Genomic DNA, 19,910 nt, shown 5'->3' with positions numbered 1-19,910 from the left:
TAATAATATGTTTTATATATAAAGCCCTTTATGTGGCACTAAAACACGCTGCAGAGTAACAAAAATTAAAAACAAGAACAACAGCAACAACCGGTAACGAAGAAATATTAACTGAATGGACCAGATTTAGTTTCTCCTGTTGGTTTGGATCTTCACTACTCATTACATTTTCAGCTGATGCGGTTCATTTTCTCACTGCACTCAGTCAAACGAACCAAACGAGCGATCTGTTCCCCTCCTGGCCTGTGGGGGCGCTGCACCAAGGACAACACAGAGAAACGACATGAAAACAGCGCAGCTTCTTTTCTGAGGAAATGTAAACACGAATGGATTTTAGTGGTTGTAGGTTTTCTCGTCTGTCTTTGTTAAAAGAATATGAATCATTTCTAGCGCTAGCCTGGCGTTTGTGTTGGTTGTATTTACCCAGAATGCCCTGCGCTGTAGTCCACTTCCTGGTTTTGGAGCGGTCTCCGGTCTGCCTGATGTTCACATGCGTTCGAACTGAACCAGAGTTCACTTCAACCACGCTGAGTTTGTAGAGTTTGCTGCTTTTGTCCACATCAGAGTTTCATTCATAAACGAACGAACAGACTGGAGTTTGATTAAACTCCATTTAATCTGGTGTGATTGAACTCTAGCTCCACCCCTTTTGGTTGCTTTTTATTTTTTTAAAAACGGTAGCAAACAATTTCTGCTCCATTCGAGCTTCTTTCCTGTAAGACCTGATGAATTATTCCTCCCACCAAGTTGAACACAAACCCAGAAGGAACTTTTCACGTTATTTACTCCCAGCAGTTTTTCTTAGCCGTCTTCTTCTGCGTGTCTTTGGCTGCGTCTCGCGTGGTTGTGGAGGAATTCAGGCCCCCTGCGCTTCATGTTGTTGCTTCATTCGCTGAGGCTTGTGGGTTTCTGTTTCTAGCTCTGTCAGGATCCCACCACAGCGTTTCCAGTGAAACGAGTCCTGAAGGAGACGGGAATTAAAGTTTCTGTGCATCATTCCTTCTTTCCATTTTCAACTGGCAAACAAAAAAAAAAGCTAAAAACATTTTCAATTTTAGTCCTGGATGAAAAATTGGGCCGCAGGATCGATTTTGGATTTTAATATTTCATTGCTTGTGGTTGCGTAACCCATAAATTGTTCTGCATACAAATTAAATGCAAGATTGCAAAATCTACTGGCGTTAATTTCCAAGAATGGCTGGATAAATATCTGCTGCAGTGTTGAGGAAACGTTCAATAACTTGAAACGGAAATAAACTTTACTGTCCCACAGTGGAGAAACTCTGTGAGACGGCAGATCAGCGACCCGGAGGGATGGAGGCTCACACAAATGTAAAAATATTAAAATATAAACGTAAGAAGAAAAACGGAGAATAACAACCTAAAATACCGGAGTGTTGTCAAAACTAGTATATTCTGATGCAAAGGAATGGGAAGCTGATTAGAATAACATTTTAAAAGTTTTTAATATATAATTTAATATATTATATATATTACAAAAAATATTTTTGTAAAAATGTATAATTTTTAAATAACTGTATAATATGTACATTTTAAATTTTATCACAACAATTATATATTGTTTTTAAATGCACAAAACACACTAGTGCAAACCATTCTGCACTATAGTTTGCACAAAACAGATTATATTTGCTCAAAATGTTCTGCATTAAAATGTACTATTTACAGCAGTGGTCCCCAAACTACGGCCCGCGGGCCGGATCTGGCCCGCCTCCACATTTGGTCCGGCCCCCTGAACAATACCAGAGAGCATTCAGATTTTTTTTCATATATTGTATTTTCCGGTTTATATGTGGATTTTTCACCAGGGGGCTCTGTAGCAGGAAGTGTGTCCTGTAAACTGTGGGTGTTTTGTTTTGCATGGCGCATTGCTGCCATCTGTTGGACTTTTAGGGAACTGCTTGACTTTTATGTTATTTAATCAGTACGGTTGTTTGCTAGCGGTAGAGCAGATGAACACGTGTTTGTTATGAACGCCGCATTCCAGGTCGAGTTCTTCGAAGCCTGTAAGTATCAGCTTATACTTCAAAACGAGCCTTTATGCTAACATATGAGGAGGAATTCATATGTTAAAGTTACTTTGCTGCAATGCCCCCCATCCCCCGTCAACAATTTCCAACAAACTGACTCCGGCCCCCCACCAGACAAGGGAAAAGTTATGTGGCCCTCACAGGAAAAAGTTTGGGGACCCCTGATTTACAGTATGGAAATAAAACGGTGCAAATACCAGCAGGAATGCAAACACTGAGTTTGTTGTGAAATAGTGAAACAGTCTGAGGAGGACGGATCTATGATGACGCCTCTTTCTGTTTGTAAAACAAAACGATGTACAAAATAAACGACAATAATGAAAAGTTTTTTAGTTCCCATCTTTGTTCTATTTTTCTTGGTAATCTGTTTATTATTAGATTATTTGGCTGCATCAGTCGTTTGTTTCCGATAATTTGCAGAGTAAATTATCAGCAGCAGCAGTGATTCTGTTCCTCCCTCTGAATCCAGAGTGGAAAATCCTCCCGTTACTTTCTCCTCACGAACAACATGCTTGCGTTTCACCTGGCCCGGTCCGACCCAAGCGGCCTGAAGGCGCTCGCTGCTTCCTCTTATAGGACGCAGATCGCCTGGCTGTCATCTGAGGAAGTTTTCTAATCTTAGCTGTGAAACCAATCTGTGGTCCTCAGCGGACGGTGGGGCGAGCAGGAGCCTGCAGCCCGATTCGTTTCTACCTGCGTTGGAATGAGAGCTAAAGGTAAGAGCAGATCTCTGGGCTGATTCCAGCTGAAGGTGTTTCTCACTTTTTCCTGCTTCCCGATTATCGAAGATCTTTAAGCTGCAGCTGCACAGCTGACCGAGTGGATTCACTTTTTATGGCTGCGGCGATACTTACTGGTTTTATTCTGGTTTCCAGACACATTTCTGGTTTTTCTCAGTACTTGTAATGAAAGCAGAAGTCTTGTTTTTGCAGATAATCTATTAGAATATGTCAATGATTGATTGATTGGTTTTTTTGTATGCAAACATTTGCAGATTATCGATTGGATTACATTATTTTTTCCATTTAAGCTTCTGACAACATTTAAGATTATAGAACCTAGATTTCCTAGATTTCCAGCATTTGCAGGCTATACATTGTAAAACATGTATCTATTTTTATTTTTTATTTTTTTGCATGCAGACTTCTATCAACATAACTGATCGATTTGCAAAATTCATTCTTTCCTCCCCGTTCTGAGGATTTCCTGCTGATTTTCTCAGGTTTGCATTCCAGCAGCTCATGGAGCAGGACACAGGGGAGATGTTTGGTCTGTGTGTGTGTGTGTGTGTGTGTGTGTGTGTGTGTGTGTGTGTGTGCGCGCGCGTGTGTGTGTGTGTGTGTGTGTGTGTGTGTGTCGTTAACCAGCATGGAGTTGGCTTTCTGATTTTATCCTGAACTGATTTAACTTGGATGCACCGATAAATGATCACAGATCTCCTTAGTTTTGCCGATCGGATGGATCTCATCTACTGGTGATGGGACTCATGATTCTATGAACCGAATCTTCAGGATCAGTTCACTTCCAAGAGCCGTTCAAATGATTCACTTCTGAAAATGAACATTTTTTAAGAACAACCCATTTTATCCCTAATGATGTTTTTTATTATAAGCTGTTTTTGTGAGTGAAGTTCACAAAAGAGATGAATGCCACATTATATTTTTTAAAGTAGTATGTTCTTGCAGAAAAATTACATTTTCACACTATTTCAAAATACAAATGTAGATTTTTACGAGTGTTTTTTGCTTTTATAACATTTTAGTGCAATTCATAATTCGGCCTGTCACAATAAATTTTGTTGGCGATAAATCGTCTCAGAATTTATGGCAATGAATGATGATATTGTTGTGCATTGGGACCATTTTCAGTAAAATAATAGTAAATAATTCAAGAACAGATTCTCAAAGATCAATAAACTTTAAATCCTAATAAACATTTAACACTGGAAGACATTTTAAATATCCAAAATAAACAAAACGACAAATAAAATGGATTATGAAATCTCTGGAAACAGAGATAGATAAAGGTTAGTTGACATCAAAACATCAGACTGAAAACTTTCATCATCCAGTTTTTGGTAGAAAGAGAAAAATGACAAACTATGCAAATGGAAATTATTGATTTCGTTTGATTTATTGCTCGTTTCCTGTTTGTCTGGGTTGTTCTGCTTGCTTGAAAGAATCCAAAGTTGATAAAACTGGAGAGAAATTAACAAATAATCTCCTTCAGACTCGTTTCTACGCTGCAGAAATCCTCGTTTCATTTTAAGCTTTGCTCTTATTCTTACAGAATGAATACATTTCCTTTATTTCAGTGAGCGACCCAGCAGGAGGTCGAGGCGCTCCGGAACATAACCGCGGTCTATTTGGGTCTTGGCTGGTTCATGTGTCTGAATCGGGTCTATTATTGAACGACCTCCAGGCTCGGCCCGGTGTCGGAGCTGCGCCGCTTTATTTGGGTTCCCCCTGTAAACACGGAAACCGAAGCTGCAGATGGGGCGACGGTTCGTCGTCCACCAGGTGGCTGGAGAGTCGCTCCGCTCCGTCGCATCTGTCGATTTCCAGTGATGAACTTTGAGCTCTGATCACATTTTACATGATTTCTGGAGTCCAGAAGTATTGATGCTCCACACGGTGAGCTTAAGCTGAAAAAAATATACAACACTCAGCTCTCATGTGACGCCGCACTTCCTGGAACTTTGTAGCCGACGGCCATCTTGGTAGGCAGTTGCTATGGAGTTGCTATGACAACAGTAGACAAACCACAAGCTTAAAACTAGCTCTCACTTTTTTCCTTTCTAACTTGTAAACGATAAAAGTACGTTACATCCATCCATCCATCCATCCATTTTCTTTCACCCTTGTCCCTCGGTGGGATCAGGAGGGTTGCTGGTGCCTCTCCAGCTAACATTCCGGGCGAGAGGCGGGGTCACCTGGACAGGTCGCCAGTCTGTCGCAGGGCAACACAGAGACACACAACCATGCACACACACTCACACCTAGGGGCAATTTGGAGAGGCCATTTAACCTGACAGTCATGTTTCTGGACTGTGGGAGGAAACCGGAGTACCAGGAGAAAACCCACCATGCACAGGGAGAACATGGAGACTCCATGCAGAAAGACCGGGAATCGAACCCAGAACCTTCTTGCTGCAAGGCAACAGCTCTACCAACTGTGCCAACCATTATTCAATTACAATAGCTAAGCTCTCTACCCACCTCTGGGATACTAAAACAAATATATTTACTGAGTTCTTTGGCACGGGATGCACAGTGGTGCAGTTGGTACCACTGTTTTTGGACTGTGTTTCCTCCCACAGTCCAAAAACATGACTGTCAGGTTAATTGGCCTCTCCAAATTGTCCCTAGGTGTGAGTGTGTGTGTGCATGGTTGTGTTTCCTGTGTTGCCCTGAGACAGACCTGTGACCTGTCCAGGTGACCCCGCCTCTCGCCCGGTACGTTAGCTGGAGAGGCACCAGCAACCCTCCCGACCCCACTGAGGGACAAGGGTGTTAGAAAATGGATGGATGGAGTTCTTTGACACCAGATTTGTTTGATTTTTATTAATATCTTTTAAAGTGGTAGCGGCACAAATGAACATTTTTGCTATACAAACGTTTGACATCAATCTTGTTAAATTTAGGTAATGTGTGGGGGCTGGTCGACCTTCTGACCTTTTTAAACTTTCATTATCTTCAAAGCAAAAGTAGTAGAAACAGTTCAAACGTAGTCGAGTTGGTTGAGTCCCGTTTGAAGAAGGTGGTGGGAAAATTCACTCGGGTCTGTTTAAGATGCATCGTCGTGTTTCGGTTGCAAATATTTTTTCTTTCTTTTGAATGTTAAAATGATTCCTCTGAAAAGTCTTCAGTTATTCTGCGTTATGTTGTGGAGAAAGAGTGAGGAGTGTGCACGAGGGTGATTGACAGCACTAAGACCCTCCTCCTGCCTCTGATTGGTTGTTTCTGACTGAGTGGTGCATTTCTGCAAACGTTCTGGGAGAGGACAGAGGAACTCTCTTATTTTTATGCTATTACAACATAGTGATCACTTCATGTAAAAAAACAAACATTTTATAAGTTACGTACTGCAGCTTTAATGGCTTTAACTGTCTCCTCTAAAACTGATTTTGTAGATCAAATCGAAGCCAACTTCATGTCGTTTTTGACTGTTTTTGTGCTTTTGTGTCAGTTTGCAGGTTGCATGGCAATCTGGACTTGATGCATGCCAGCTGCATGACTGGTTGTGGGACTGACATCACGCAGCTGCACCCATGGCTCAAACGGTGCACGTAAACGGCAACAGCCCAGGTAAACTCACCTTTTCTAGCATCGACAAACCTTCTATCTGCTGCACACCTTTAGGTCAGTGACGGTTCTTATGTTACAGAAGCATCATTAAAACATGGAGAAGTGTGGAAAGTGATGCAGCTGCAGGCGTGTTGTTGTTGATTAGGCTTCTGAGTTTCCACATCGGTGAAAGTACGAGCTTTTCTCACCTAATCCAGGGCTGATCAGTCGCAGAGGAAAAGAACATCAGCTTTGGTTATGAACCCACAACAGAACCAGGTGGTGGGAAAACAGCTGAGTTCATAACATGAGGTTAAGAGTCAACTTCATGTTCCTTTAATTCAGGAATTCAGTTTAAAAGGTGAAACTCGTAGATTTCACATAAAGGACAAAAGTGTTAAGGGTCTAACTGTGGTGGGTAGAGGCAACTAATACAACAGAGAACTAGGACAATGTTGATGGGTGAAATGAGGAAATGTCTGCCAAAAAATAGACTTTTTGAAATGATTCTCAGAAATTTTCTAGAAAAAAAAAATCTGAGGCCTAAAAATTAAAAATCTGGGAGAAAAAAAAACTCAATTGGACTCAAAAATTTGAGCTCAATCTCAGAACTTTTGCAGAAAAATCAAGAAAATTTCAGTTTGAAAAGTCAAAAATTTGCCAGAAAAATATCAGCATTGTGATTATTTGTTCAGTTAGTTGTTAGTTGTTCAGTTAGTTGCTCAGTTAGTTGTTCAGTTAGTTGCTCAGTTAGTTGTTCAGTTAGTTGCTCAGTTAGTTGTTTAGTTGTTCAGTTAGTTGTTTAGTTGTTAGTTGCTCAGTTAGTTGTTAGTTGCTCAGTTAGTTGTTTAGTTGTTCAGTTAGTTGTTTAGTTGTTAGTTGCTCAGTTAGTTGTTAGTTGTTCAGTTAGTTGTTAGTTGTTCAGTTAGTTGCTCAGTTAGTTGTTTAGTTGTTAGTTGCTCAGTTAGTTGTTAGTTGCTCAGTTAGTTGTTAGTTGTTCAGTTAGTTGTTTAGTTGTTAGTTGCTCAGTTAGTTGTTAGTTGCTCAGTTAGTTGTTAGTTGTTCAGTTAGTTGTTAGTTGTTCAGTTAGTTGTTAGTTGCTCAGTTAGTTGTTAGTTGTTCAGTTAGTTGTTAGTTGCTCAGTTAGTTGTTTAGTTGTTAGTTGCTCAGTTAGTTGTTAGTTGCTCAGTTAGTTGTTAGTTGCTCAGTTAGTTGTTTAGTTGTTAGTTGCTCAGTTAGTTGTTAGTTGCTCTGTTAGTTGTTCAGTTAGTTGTTAGTTGTTCAGTTAGTTGTTCAGTTAGTTGCTCAGTTAGTTGTTCAGTTAGTTGTTAGTTGTTCAGTTAGTTGCTCAGTTAGTTGTTCAGTTAGTTGCTCAGTTAGTTGTTCAGTTAGTTGCTCAGTTAGTTGTTTAGTTGTTCAGTTAGTTGTTTAGTTGTTAGTTGCTCAGTTAGTTGTTAGTTGCTCAGTTAGTTGTTAGTTGCTCAGTTAGTTGTTAGTTGTTCAGTTAGTTGTTAGTTGTTCAGTTAGTTGTTCAGTTAGTTGCTCAGTTAGTTGTTAGTTGTTCAGTTAGTTGTTAGTTGCTCAGTTAGTTGTTAGTTGCTCAGTTAGTTGTTAGTTGCTCAGTTAGTTGTTAGTTGCTCAGTTAGTTGTTAGTTGTTCAGTTAGTTGCTCAGTTAGTTGTTTAGTTGTTAGTTGTTCTATTTCTTCTTTATATTTCTACTACCTGATTTCACAGATTTATTCTGTTCAGTTTGACCAAAAATTGTTTCCTGCCTTTGTTTTAGTTTATAAATTGCCGATTTTCATTAAAATAATTCTACTTACTGTAATGATTTTAATTTCATGGATTAAACCTATAAAGGTTTGTGTTGGTCAATTTCAGGATGTATAAACTAGCATGAAGTTTTCTTTTTATTTACAAAGTTGAAAGTTAATATCAGTAAACTTTAGACTCTAAAGAGTCTTCACGAACAATAAATTAATGTAAGTCAGTGATTGCTTTGCTTTAAATCACTGGAAATTAGAGCTGAAAATGTCCAGAAACCTGAATATGTTGAGGCAAACTGGAGCTCTAACTGCTTCCTCTTGTAAATGTGAGTCATATTTTAAATCGGATCGATTTAAAATTCAGTTTGTTTGCTCTTCTGATGAACGTCTGACACTTTAACAGGAATGTTAAATCTTACCAGAGTAACTGCTGGGTTGTGTTTGAGGGATGCAGAACGGATTCCTCCACCTCGCTGTGAAATATCGGCTGTCAGCTGAGGCTCTGCTCCCAACACACACCTGCAGACGACTCGCATTCCTGCGAAGCCCAACAGGAGAGAGGGAAGAGCTTCACCGCTAAATCCCTGCAGGAATGTGCAGAACGCCTTTTTTCTCAAAGGCAAAAAAAACACTAAAGTTTCATTAAAATCGACAAAAAAGAAAGCTAGGAATGTTTTCACCTTTTGCTGCTAAAGGGTAAATGTTTCAGGTGATTCCTTTGGTTTTAGCTGTTGTCAATATAACGAGTTAAATCTTACATGTTCGCCTGATGTGTAAAAGAAAAACTGCGCAGTGCTTTGCCATCAATTGCCACTAGGACAATAACAAGGTCAGGAAAACGCTTAAGAAATAAATGGTGAGGGAGAGGGAAGTAAGTTAGCTATGCTAGCTTGACTTTTACAACTTCAACATGTAGATGTGCTGCAGAATTTTGTGTTTCGGTTCAGTTAATAAAATAAGTTGTAAGTCAATAATTTATCTTTGTGAAAAGTTATTTGTAAGTTGATTTTGTCTTTTTTCCAGGGCACTGAGATATTTCCACTAGAAACTAAACCAAACTACTTGGTAACATTTTGTATTTTTGCGTTGTGGCTGCATTTAGGAGTTGATATTTCCTATAAATGTTGTTTGGTGATCTGAGGCAATCACCGCGTGGAGTTGGTTTAGAAATCCAGCTGCCTGGTGATTCAATGCGACCAGAAAACCCAGAGAAGTGACGTTTCCATCGACGTCCTTAAACTCTGAGACGGTTTTGTTCATGCGGCTGCGAAGGCTCCCCATGGCACCATTCAGCCACTTTGCTGAGTGAGTTTGTGTTGCTGCTGCAGGGTTGTAATGATGTGTGCCGGACTCTAAACGGGATCATTGTTTGGCTTGCTGCTGCCGACAGCCGCCTCTGTCCAGCTGATGAATTGATGAAGCTCCGGGTTGTTGGAGTCTGACTGACGCTTTGTGTTTTAATCGCTTCGTGGTTCGGATCTGAAACGGACTCCTAACTCCACCAAATGAGCCAAAATGTGTGTGTAGGGAAAGATTAATGTCCGTTTGGAGCCCAGTTGGTCAAAATGCCGTGTCTTCAAAGTTAAGTAATCAGCATTGGAAGACACGCCGTCCTCTGATTGGTTAGCTGCTGCGGCCTGACGGCTCACTCACTCAATCCAAACACTTATTTCAGTCTGGAAACACAAACGTACCTCGTTGAAGCTCTTTTACCTTTAGTTTTTCCTTTATAATGGGAGCAACTGATCAGCATCTTTAATATTACCTGAACTTTGACCCCAAACCCCCGAGGAGGTAGACAGGAACAGAGAAGAGAGCGAGTTCTGTCTCTGCGCAGATTTTTGACTCATTTAAAGCAGAGCTGCAAAAGCAAATGAGGTGGATTAGCTAAAAAATGTATTTGCATAATAACCCCGATTCTAATTTACCACAATTCAGAATTGATTTTGAAAAAATAAAACAAATCCGCCATCCTTCGGCCTCCATTTCGTAACAACGCAGAAACCACAAAACGAAAGAGGAATTCGACGGCTTTGTATCCGCAGGTGACATAAATATGTGACGTTTATCCAACACACTGATGGATTAAACAGGTTTTTTATGATTTTTCACTAAATAACTGCAGAAACTGTAAAATGGCTGAATGGGAAAAGCATGGTCTGCAGAAAGGTGGCGCTCTCTCTCCATCCAAGCATGGATTTAAAATTTAATAAAAATGACAGCTTAATGTCTCCTTTTGTCAAACCAGACTGAAGCAGATCTATAGATTAAACATAAATAAGATGTTTGCACTAAAAGAAATAGGAATACAAGTAATGTATTGTGTTTTTGCAGTGTATAATTGAATCATGTGATGATAAAAATTTGCAGAAATCTCCAACAACTGATCGTTTCTGCTGCTCAGACATTGATTTGATAAATTATTTTGAATTCATAAAGTTACACATCATGTGAAACTTTTCACCTTCTGTAGTTTCACAGTTTGGCTGGTAGAAATTAAAGGAAAATGTTTGATGCAGACCGACGGGAAGCGACCGATGTAGTCTTCATTTTACTGCTCTTTGCTTTCCAACGCTGTAAAGACGAAGCTCAACGCCTTAAATTTTAGTTTCTGATTTCTGCCCGACTCTTCATACTTGCAGTCGGTGAAGTTCTGGTGACCTCATGCCATGTTCTGCTCATATACGACTTTATCTGGAGAACCGCAGCTGGTTTAGATGTCGAACACAGAAATCGTCTGGAAAACAGAACAAATTTATTCTGTTTTCTCTGGGTTTTGTTCTCTCCCTACAATAAACCGCATAAAAGCAAACTGCTTAATTAGGTCACACACTGCTCCTAAGTGAACCAAAGTCTGCTTTTCGGGACCATCTCTGAGTAAAGCACTGAGACGTTCCCTTTTTTCCAGCCTGCTTCGTGGTGTTCAGCATTAAGCTGCTGCGTTTGGCTGCAGCTTTTGGCCCAGAACTGCGACTTCCTGCAGAATCTCAGCTGTTCGTTCCAGATTTAAAGAGATTCTCTGTGCTTCGTTTAAAGTTATCCAGTTGTTTTCTGATGAGGGCTTCCTGTTTGACGTTCTGCAGCGAGACGCGCTGATCAAACGCAGACTTTTATTTTAATGTTTTTGCATGTAATTAGGCATGCAGGCAGAGGCAGGAAATGCCAGCCTGCATGTGTCTCACTCGCGCTGTGGGGACAAAATCAGCGAAGTTAAAGAATGACTAGATTTTGGAAAGGTTGTTCTGGGAAATAAAAGTTTCAAACATGAAAATCTTTTCTCGTCTTTGGGCCACCAACGCCACCAACCCATCCATCCATCCATTTTCCTGCACCCTGGTCCCTCAGTGGGGTCGGGAAGGTTGCTGGTGCCTCTCCAGCTAGCGTACCGGGCGAGAGGCGGGGTCACCCTGGACAGGTCGCCAGTCTGTCGCAGGGCAACACAGAGACACACAGGACACACAACCATGCACACACACACTCACACCTAGGGGCAATTTGGAGAGGCCAATTAACCTGACAGTCATGTTTTTGGACTGTGGGAGGAAACCGGAGTACCTGGAGAAAACCCACCATGCACAGGGAGAACATGGAGACTCCATGCAGAAAGACCGGGGCCGGGAATCGAACCCAGAGCCTTCTTGCTGCAAGGCAACAGCTCTAACAACTGCGCCACTGTGCAGCCCCGCCACCAACCCACCCAAGCATTTTCTCTTACTTTACCTGGGTGTGTATTTCACCAACTTAATAATGTCTGGACTTCTTTTACTGCAGCAGGAAAGATTATTTCAGGCATTTAGAAACACCCATCCGTGCTGAAGTCCAAACTCAGTGAAGTGTGTTCAGTTCAAACAGGAGATTAAGGCGCTTTCACACCTGGCAGTCCAGAAAACTCGGTTTCATTTGGGACTGTAGTCCACTTCCTCAGGGCTTATGCAGATTTCAACAACTAAAATTTGTTGTTGAAAACGTTTTAGTTTAAGGGGCAGTATTATGTATTTTACAGCACAATAAAGTAACAATGTTACCTTCAGTTGTTATAAGAATGCTGTATATATTGAATTTGACTTTTAGGTTTAAAGTCTTGAAATTGGGGCTCTGTCTCTTTAAGAAGCTCCTGCTCTTTGAAGGCACTGCAGCAGATTTAAATATTTCCGTTTTAAAGTCTCGTATAAATACTTAGAAGAAATAAGAACCCTGAATTTATTCTGTGGCTGATGTTAAAAAGCTTTTATGGGCTTTAAACTTCAACATTAAACGCAGCCAGAGCAAAAATAAACAAACGTCTGCTTGTATATTTTCACCTTGAGGATCAACCTGGAACCGAAGCGACGTAACAGAAGGAAGGAGAAACATCTGAGCTGCTGAAGTTTTTAAACAGCAGCTGTTAAAAAAATGCTCCTTGCTGCCACATCCAGGGAAAACTTGGACGTTTTCCTGAGATCTGATGTTCAGCACATGTTTGGGAAGTGTAGAAGTGGCTGAGAAACGTTTGAGCGGTTCCTGTGTGGGCCGACTCGGTGACAGGAGGGAAAAACGTGCATTGAAGCGACTGCGACCAGTTAGTGTGTGGTTTCAGCTTCAAAACCAGGAAAATCCTGGACCGAACACACGGAGAGCAGCTGATGATTAACTACAGTTGATCACTTTGTCTTGAGTTTGTTATTTTTACTGTGAAATTGATGATTTGTAGAAAACATTTCTTTTCCTTTATGCACTGTAAAAGGTCTGAAGTTCTGCAAAAACACAATTTTACCAATTAATTCTAGTGCAAATATCTTAAGTTCACTTAAAATAAGACAAAACTAACTTACAAGTGACTTTTCAGCAAGATATAAGAACTTGTTTTAGGTAAATAATTCCTTAATATTGATGAAAAGTGATGGATTATTTAAATAATCTGCCAATGGAACAAGAACTACTTTCCCAATTTATTGAATTATTTGCTTCTTTTTCTTGCTGAAAAGTTACTTCTAGGTTAGTTTTGTCTTATTTCAAGTGTATTAAGATATTAGCAATAGAAATTAAAACAAAACTACTTGGTAAGATTTTGCAGTGACTTGAAAACTAAGTTGAAACTAATTTTTCTTGTTTGAAGTCAGTGATTCCTAAATGTTGATGAAAAAGAACCAGTTCTATTGGCAGATATAACAAGATATTTTCCACATGCTGTAAGTGAAAAAATAACTTTTTCATCAACATTTATGAATTGTTGACATAAAATAAGATTCTACATCTTGCTGGAAAGTTGCCTATAAGTGAGTTTTGTCAGATTTCAAGGCAACTAAGACGTTTGCACTGGAAACCAGAAATGCTCAGCTCGAGTTTTTGCAGTGTAGATTTATTTAGGTGGGGGTTTTGTTGTCGAGTTCCTTAAATACTTGCAGAGTTTAGTCACTCTGGTGGAGCTCTGTTTGGGGAAAGTTTACCGGCAGCAGCTTCAGGAAGCCTCCCGTCTTGAGCAAACATTCAGGATTCAGGCAGAGAAACTTTAAAGGCCGGAAAACGCCGTAAACTCGGCGAAACGCTTTTTATTTGGCTCATTTAATGCTGGATTTCGCTCTTAAAGTGGGAACGGAGCATCGATGAGAAAGTGTTCTGGCAGACCGAGAGCAGAGCAGCTGTTTGTGACTGCAGGAGGCCTCCAGTCGTCCCCCGGTGATGAGGTCATCGCTCAGCTGTTGCAGGGCTCTCTTGGTACCGACACGACGACCCCCCCCCCCTTCCCCGTTAACGTCAGCGCTGGTGCCACATGCAGCCGACACCAGACTGTGACTCTGCAGCCTCACAGCGGATCATTCATGCACCAAAACAAACAGAAGAACACGGTTTTGTTCTTTAAAGGGCCGGGCTGCAGGAAACACAGCGAGGCCTTTGTCTGAGAGGAGAGAAACGGCTTAGAATCAGGATATTCAAATTATTTAAACTGAATCTATTCAGTTTTAATTAACTTTATTGAAGTAAGTGTGAAACGAGGATTTATCACCGTCTCAACAGTCCTTTTCCTGCTAAGTTGTTGAATAAATAGACATATGAGCTCAGAAACGGATATTTTCACACCAACCATCAGATTGATGTAAACTGAACTCCTCGTCATTCATGGAGCTTCTTTTGAAATGCGGACGCTGACATTAGCGTTAACGGCTGCTACATATGTAGCATTGAGATGCTATTTTAGGCTTGAATAGCTTCACTGATTTGCTAACTGCTTTTAGCACAACTTGAACATGACGATAGTTTTTTTTCCAGCGTCCATTGGATCAGTTTATGAAGCATAAATTAACTCCCATTGAGCCGAGACAAACGGCTTCATAGTCCATCACTGCTAGTGGATGCCGTTTGTGCGTCAGCCATGTTGGGATGAATTCCTGAAGTTTTAGAAAGAGCAGGAGCTTCTTAAAGAGACAGAGGCCCAATTTCAAGGTGTTAAATTATAAACTCACATTTTGTCTAAGTCATATTTAGTATATGCAGCATTTTATAACAACCGAAGGTCATTTGAATATTCTATAAAATGCCGTTATGTGCCTGGAAAATATGTAAAACTGCACCTGTTAAAGATGAACAATTTGCTGATTTCAGAACTAAAGAACATTTCATTTTCCTTTAGACATGTTGTTTTGCCATGCATATATTTGAATGATTAATTTTGTTGAAACTATACCTTTAAACTTTCCTCTAAACATTTGATGGTGCACCTGGTCCTGAATCGGGCCGATCCTAAACCAGAGCGTAAAGTTTGACATGTACATTAGCTGATCTGTTTGTGTGGAGAACAGACTGTTATTGTGGAGAGCTCCCCTCCCCTGCGCCAAAGAGCCGGACTCTTATTTGGGAAGGGAAGCAGAGGCGCGCCGGATTGGGCGAAGCAGCCGTCCAATGGTGCTGCAGAGCAGCGCTGCGCTGACTTCACTCCAACTTATTTTCCTCCTCTTGTGGAGAGAAGAATGAGAAGGGAAGCGGCCTGCTCTGGGCTCTGTCTGCTGACTGAACCAGAAGAATAGCGAGCGCGTTGTCGGTCTGAGGTGAGTGAAGCCGTAGCAGCGGGATTAAACCCCCATAATCCTCTGTTTCAGCCGAATGGGACGTCAGAAGCTGGGCGGACTGGGAGCACTGGGAGGAAGAGCGGGGCTGTTTACTTCCAGCCTGTGTTTTCTTTAGTTGGTGAGAGTTCCAGGCATACCAAGAACAAGACGCCGTACTTAGTCGTGTTGAAGGCAGCGGCCCGGAAAGCTGGCCGTGTTGGAGCTTGAACTTTGCTCTGATTGATCCGTCTTCGCTGTTTGCGCTCGGCGCTGGTCGTCCTGCCTGGATGAGCTGAAATGTTGACGGTGGGATGGATTTTGGACCAGAACATGTTGACTGTAAACAAGCTGCTGAGCTGCGCTACCTGTTGGGTTTTCTCCGTCAGACCTGCATAGTTCTGAGCCGAGTTTCAGCAGACTGATCCCGATGCGTTCGCAGCACAGATGGAGACGTGTTTGTACTTGCAGGCAGTTTATGGTGATTGTTGTTGGCCAGATACAGTTTTTACAATCGCAGCTCTCTACTTGTGTCAGGGTGCTTCAGAACATTGTGAAAATATTTACATGTTTGCTGCTGTTGTTGCTCTCATGAGTAATTTCATACCATGTACTGTTGAATTATGAAGGTAAATCACCACAAAAGTGGTCAAATTTCCTTTAAAAGTTAGTTTAGGGTGATATTTTAGGAGTTTACATAAATTATGGCAGATTAGTTCCCTTATTTAAACCAAGTTAACTCTGACTGACCCGTCTGGTGGATGGTATTTATTGGTATATTATTTATTCTGAGGATTACTCTGGAACTTTCCATAAAAATATTAATATGTAAAGATGGATTCTTCTTAAAATCAGGACTGTAATATAACAGAATGTCTTCAGTCAGAGGCTTCATCAGTTATGCTGTAATACAGACATCTACAGGACACCATCAGCATCTACAACTCAGAAGATTGTAAAATAAATAATAATATTTAACTTGGGGATTAATGAAGTGTTTTTGAATTGGAGAACAGTATTTTTTTCTTGCATTAAATTTAAAGAATATTTTGAAATGACTTGTTAAATGTCAAAGTAAGTTCAAAAAGTTTCCCTAGTGGTGGGAAATGAAGTCTGGCGGCGGAAACGTCTGGCGGCGGAAACGTCTGGCTGTAGAAACGTCTGGCTGTGGAAACGTCTGGCTGCGGAAACGTCTGGCGGCGGAAACGTCTGGCTGTGGAAACGTCTGGCTGCGGAAACGTCTGGCTGCGGAAACGTCTGGCGGCGGAAACGTCTGGCGGCGGAAACGTCTGGCTGCGGAAACGTCTGGCTGCGGAAACGTCTGGCTGCGGAAACGTCTGGCTGTAGAAACGTCTGGCTGTAGAAACGTCTGGCTGTAGAAACGTCTGGCTGTAGAAACGTCTGGCTGTAGAAACGTCTGGCTGTAGAAACGTCTGGCGGCGGAAACGTCTGGCGGCGGAAACGTCTGGCGGCGGAAACGTCTGGCGGCGGAAACGTCTGGCTGTAGAAACGTCTCATTTTCAGCTTTGAAAACGTTTAGCGCACTTTGCTTCCCTCAGATTAAGTTTTTCTGGATAAATTTCCAAATCTCTAATTTACTTGGCTGATTTGTAAACTTTCAGTTGGATAAAGTTCAACAGCTGAAATTTTATCGACTGATGAGAATTATTCAAGTATTAAATAAAATAAAACACAGACAACAAGATAATAATCAATGTCTGAGGGAATTATAGAACGTAAATTATAATATCAAAATTAAATTGGTCCTCAAGTTTTGTTGTCTTCAGGTGCAGATAAAATTTGAGTTGAAGTTAGCGCCTTAGCATTAGCTTCAGCTAAATACCATGTTGATGTGGTGCTTTAGCGTTAGCGTCAGCTAAATGTTGTGTTGGTGTAAAATTTTAACATCGGTGGAACTATTGTTTATTGGCGTTTTAGGGTTAGCAAAACTAACTTTTTCTGCTGCTAAAATGTTAAAGTTGAGCTTTCTTTAAATGATTTTGAGAAAATCTGAAACGTGTCCCTGTCATCTCTTCCAGAAAGAGCACAAACATGCCCGGGCGCCGGAGATGAGAAGGACTCCTACTACGTGGAAACTCCATACGGTTACCAGTTAGACCTGGATTTCCTCAAATATGTCGACGACATCGAGAGGGGCAACACCATTAAGAAGCTGAGCATCCAGAGGAAACCCAAAGCCGCCAGACCTCTGGCAACGCCTCGGGGCAGCACTGCGGGGGGCGGCGCGCGGCCTGAATGGACCTCCACGGACTCCCTGTCCTCCTCCAACAGCGACGGCAAGCAGTCTCCGGTCTTTTTCACCTCACGGCACCCGGACGCCGCTGCGTTGACCCCCACGCTCCCCAGGGCGACCGGTGACGTCCCTTTGGGTCAGTCCTCCCTGGCTGAGCAGAAGCAGCTTCTCCCGCCGCCCTCCCCCAGGTTTGCTCCTCGTCACAACCCCCAAGTGGAAAAGACGCTCATGGAGACCCGCCGTCGTCTCGAGCAGGAGCGTCTGCTCGTCCAAGCGCACAACGAGCCTCTGATTCCCCGCCGTCGCCTCGCCAGCTTTGGTGGAATGGGCTCCAGCAGCTCCCTGTCGTCTTACTCGAGTTCAGTCGCGACGAGCCAGATCTCCCCCAGCACCCACCAGCCTCTACCCATCAACGGCCTTTCTAATGGGGAGTATAACCCCTACCACTCGCAGTCCAGAGGCAGCTCCATCCGCCACAGCCCCATGAGCTCAGGCGTCGCCACGCCGGTGACCAACGTCAGCCCGTTGCACCTGCAGCAGATCCGAGAGCAGATGGTCGTGGCCCTCAAGAGGCTAAAAGAGCTGGAGGAGCAGGTGAAATCCATTCCTATCCTGCAGGTGAAGATCGCCGTCCTGCAGGAGGAGAAACGACAGCTGGCCGCTCAGAGTAAAACCCAAGGTCTCGGTGGCTTCCGCAAGCGTTCCTACAGTGTGGGCAGTGCTGACCAAATGGAGAACTCCGGATCCATCCAGAAGGAGACGGAGCTGCGCATCATCGAGCCCGAGGCGCAGGAGCAGAGCGCCCAGCGGCTGGAGGAGTTCAGGCGACTTGCTGCTGAGGTCCAGGCTCTGGAGAAGACGACCAAGGAGAATAACGTTGCTGAAGTTCAGCCGCAAAACCTGCAAAAACGAGTCCTCCAGAAGTCAATCGGTGTAGTTACAGAAGAAAACATGAACAATCTTTCGGGTTCGCTAAGCAAACCACAAAAAGACAGTCGTCTCCGGGATGTGGGGGTGGTGACGGAGCGGCTGGAGACGCGGAGCGCCGGAGTTGTTGTGACGGAGGCCATGCTGGGCGTGACCAGTGAAGCAGACAAGGAGATCGAGCTTCAACAGCAAACCATCGAAGCTCTGAAGGAGAAGATCTACCGCCTGGAGGTCCAGCTCAAAGAAACCACCCATGAGATGGAGATGGGGAAGCTCAAACTGGAGCTCCAAGCCGCCGGAGGGTCGAGCAAGAAGAAGGCCGACAAGGGGCTGATGGTGAGGCCGGAGACGTACAACGCCTCGGTGGAAGCCAAAGTCCAGATGCGCAGCCAGGGAGTGGGCGAGCATCTGGAGTTCAGCCTGCAGACCCAGACGGTGGGAGTGTCCTGCCAGCCCAGCGCGCACAGCACTGCCACCGGACCCGACCTCCCGATGGACCAGTGGGTGGTGCATCAACGGGTGGAGGTGAGCGACCAATGCGTGGGGAGACGGGTGGAGACGAGGCACCAGCAGGTTGGCATGGAGCCGAGTATTTCTGAAGCGGGAGTAAACACTGAGGAGTCATTGGACGGACCGGGCTTCTGCAGAACCGCAGTGGAGCCGATCAAGCAGTCCAGATCAGTCGGCTGCGGGGATTGCTCGGTGGACGTCAACGTCACTCCTGTGAAGACGTTTGTGTCGCGAGGAACCGACCCGGATGTTGTCGGTACGATGGACTCTGCCGTTATGGCTGCTCCCGATTCGGCGTCACAGCAGACTGGTACCGACACAGAATACGAGAGCAGGTCCACAAACACGAGAACGGCCGAGGTGACGGACTCGTCCACGGACATGGAGCGGAGCAGCTGCGACAAGCAGACCAACACGGCGCCGCCCGAGACGAGGACCGTGGCTGCTGGGGAGGGGCTTGTCAAAGACGCCCCGACGACGGCAAAGACGCGGTCCGTCGCTGTTGGAACCACCAGCGACGTCGGGTCGCTTCCCAGCAAACCAAACCCGACCAGAACCAAAGAGTGTGGAGTCGGCCCGGTTAGCATCCACGACAATTTCCTGATTGGGTTAAAAACCAGAAACATCGCATGTGGTCCTTCTCAGCCTCCCGACTCAGCCCCAAGCAAAGAGGAGAAGACCGAAGCCGCCGCTGCAGCGCCGCCACCAGGTGGCGTCGGACTGGACCACTACATAGAGAGGGTGCAGAAGCTGCTGCAGGAGCAGCAGATGCTGCTGGCGGAGAACTACAGCGAGCTGGCGGACGCGTTCGGCCAGCCACAGTCCCAGTTCGGGTCCATCAGCAGCCAGCTGGTCAGCACGCTGTCATCCATCAACACGGTGATGAAGTACGGCAGCGCGGAGAACATCCTGGCGCTGCACTCGGATTCCTGCAGAGGTGAGGATGTTTCACATTCTCCTGACTTCAGTTTCCAAACACAGCATTCCTCTCCCTCCGAGGGCAACATGTGGCTCGGCTTATGATTGGCTGACAGTCATACCAGGCAATTAAGGCATAGTTTCAAGGGCAGACAACTGAAAACACACACACACACAC

At 43.6% G+C, this 19,910-nt stretch overlaps 1 protein-coding gene across 6 annotated transcripts in view; it reads left to right on the top strand.

Moving 5' to 3' along the window:
* The window catches only part of kank1a (KN motif and ankyrin repeat domains 1a), a 51,115-nt gene that overhangs the window by 21,959 nt on the left and 9,246 nt on the right, over window positions 1–19,910 (top strand). For 2 of the 6 annotated variants that reach the window (XM_008419382.3, XM_081610948.1), the window contains exons 2-3: window positions 6,240–6,358; window positions 17,163–19,751. In XM_008419382.3, coding sequence (XP_008417604.2) covers window positions 6,322–6,358; window positions 17,163–19,751 — 2,626 coding nt within the window. In that variant the 5' untranslated portion in view covers window positions 6,240–6,321. Of the gene's footprint in view, window positions 1–2,648; window positions 2,768–3,273; window positions 3,321–6,239; window positions 6,359–17,162; window positions 19,752–19,910 lie in introns of those variants that run through there. The other 4 variants (XM_081610946.1, XM_081610947.1, XM_081610949.1 and 1 more) reach the window with 4 other exon arrangements.

Source organism: Poecilia reticulata, chromosome 9 (assembly GCF_904066995.2).
Source record: "Poecilia reticulata chromosome 9, P_reticulata-male-v2, whole genome shotgun sequence".
Classification (NCBI taxonomy): Eukaryota; Metazoa; Chordata; class Actinopteri; order Cyprinodontiformes; family Poeciliidae; genus Poecilia; species Poecilia reticulata.
This window is presented reverse-complemented; position numbering and strand designations above follow the sequence as displayed.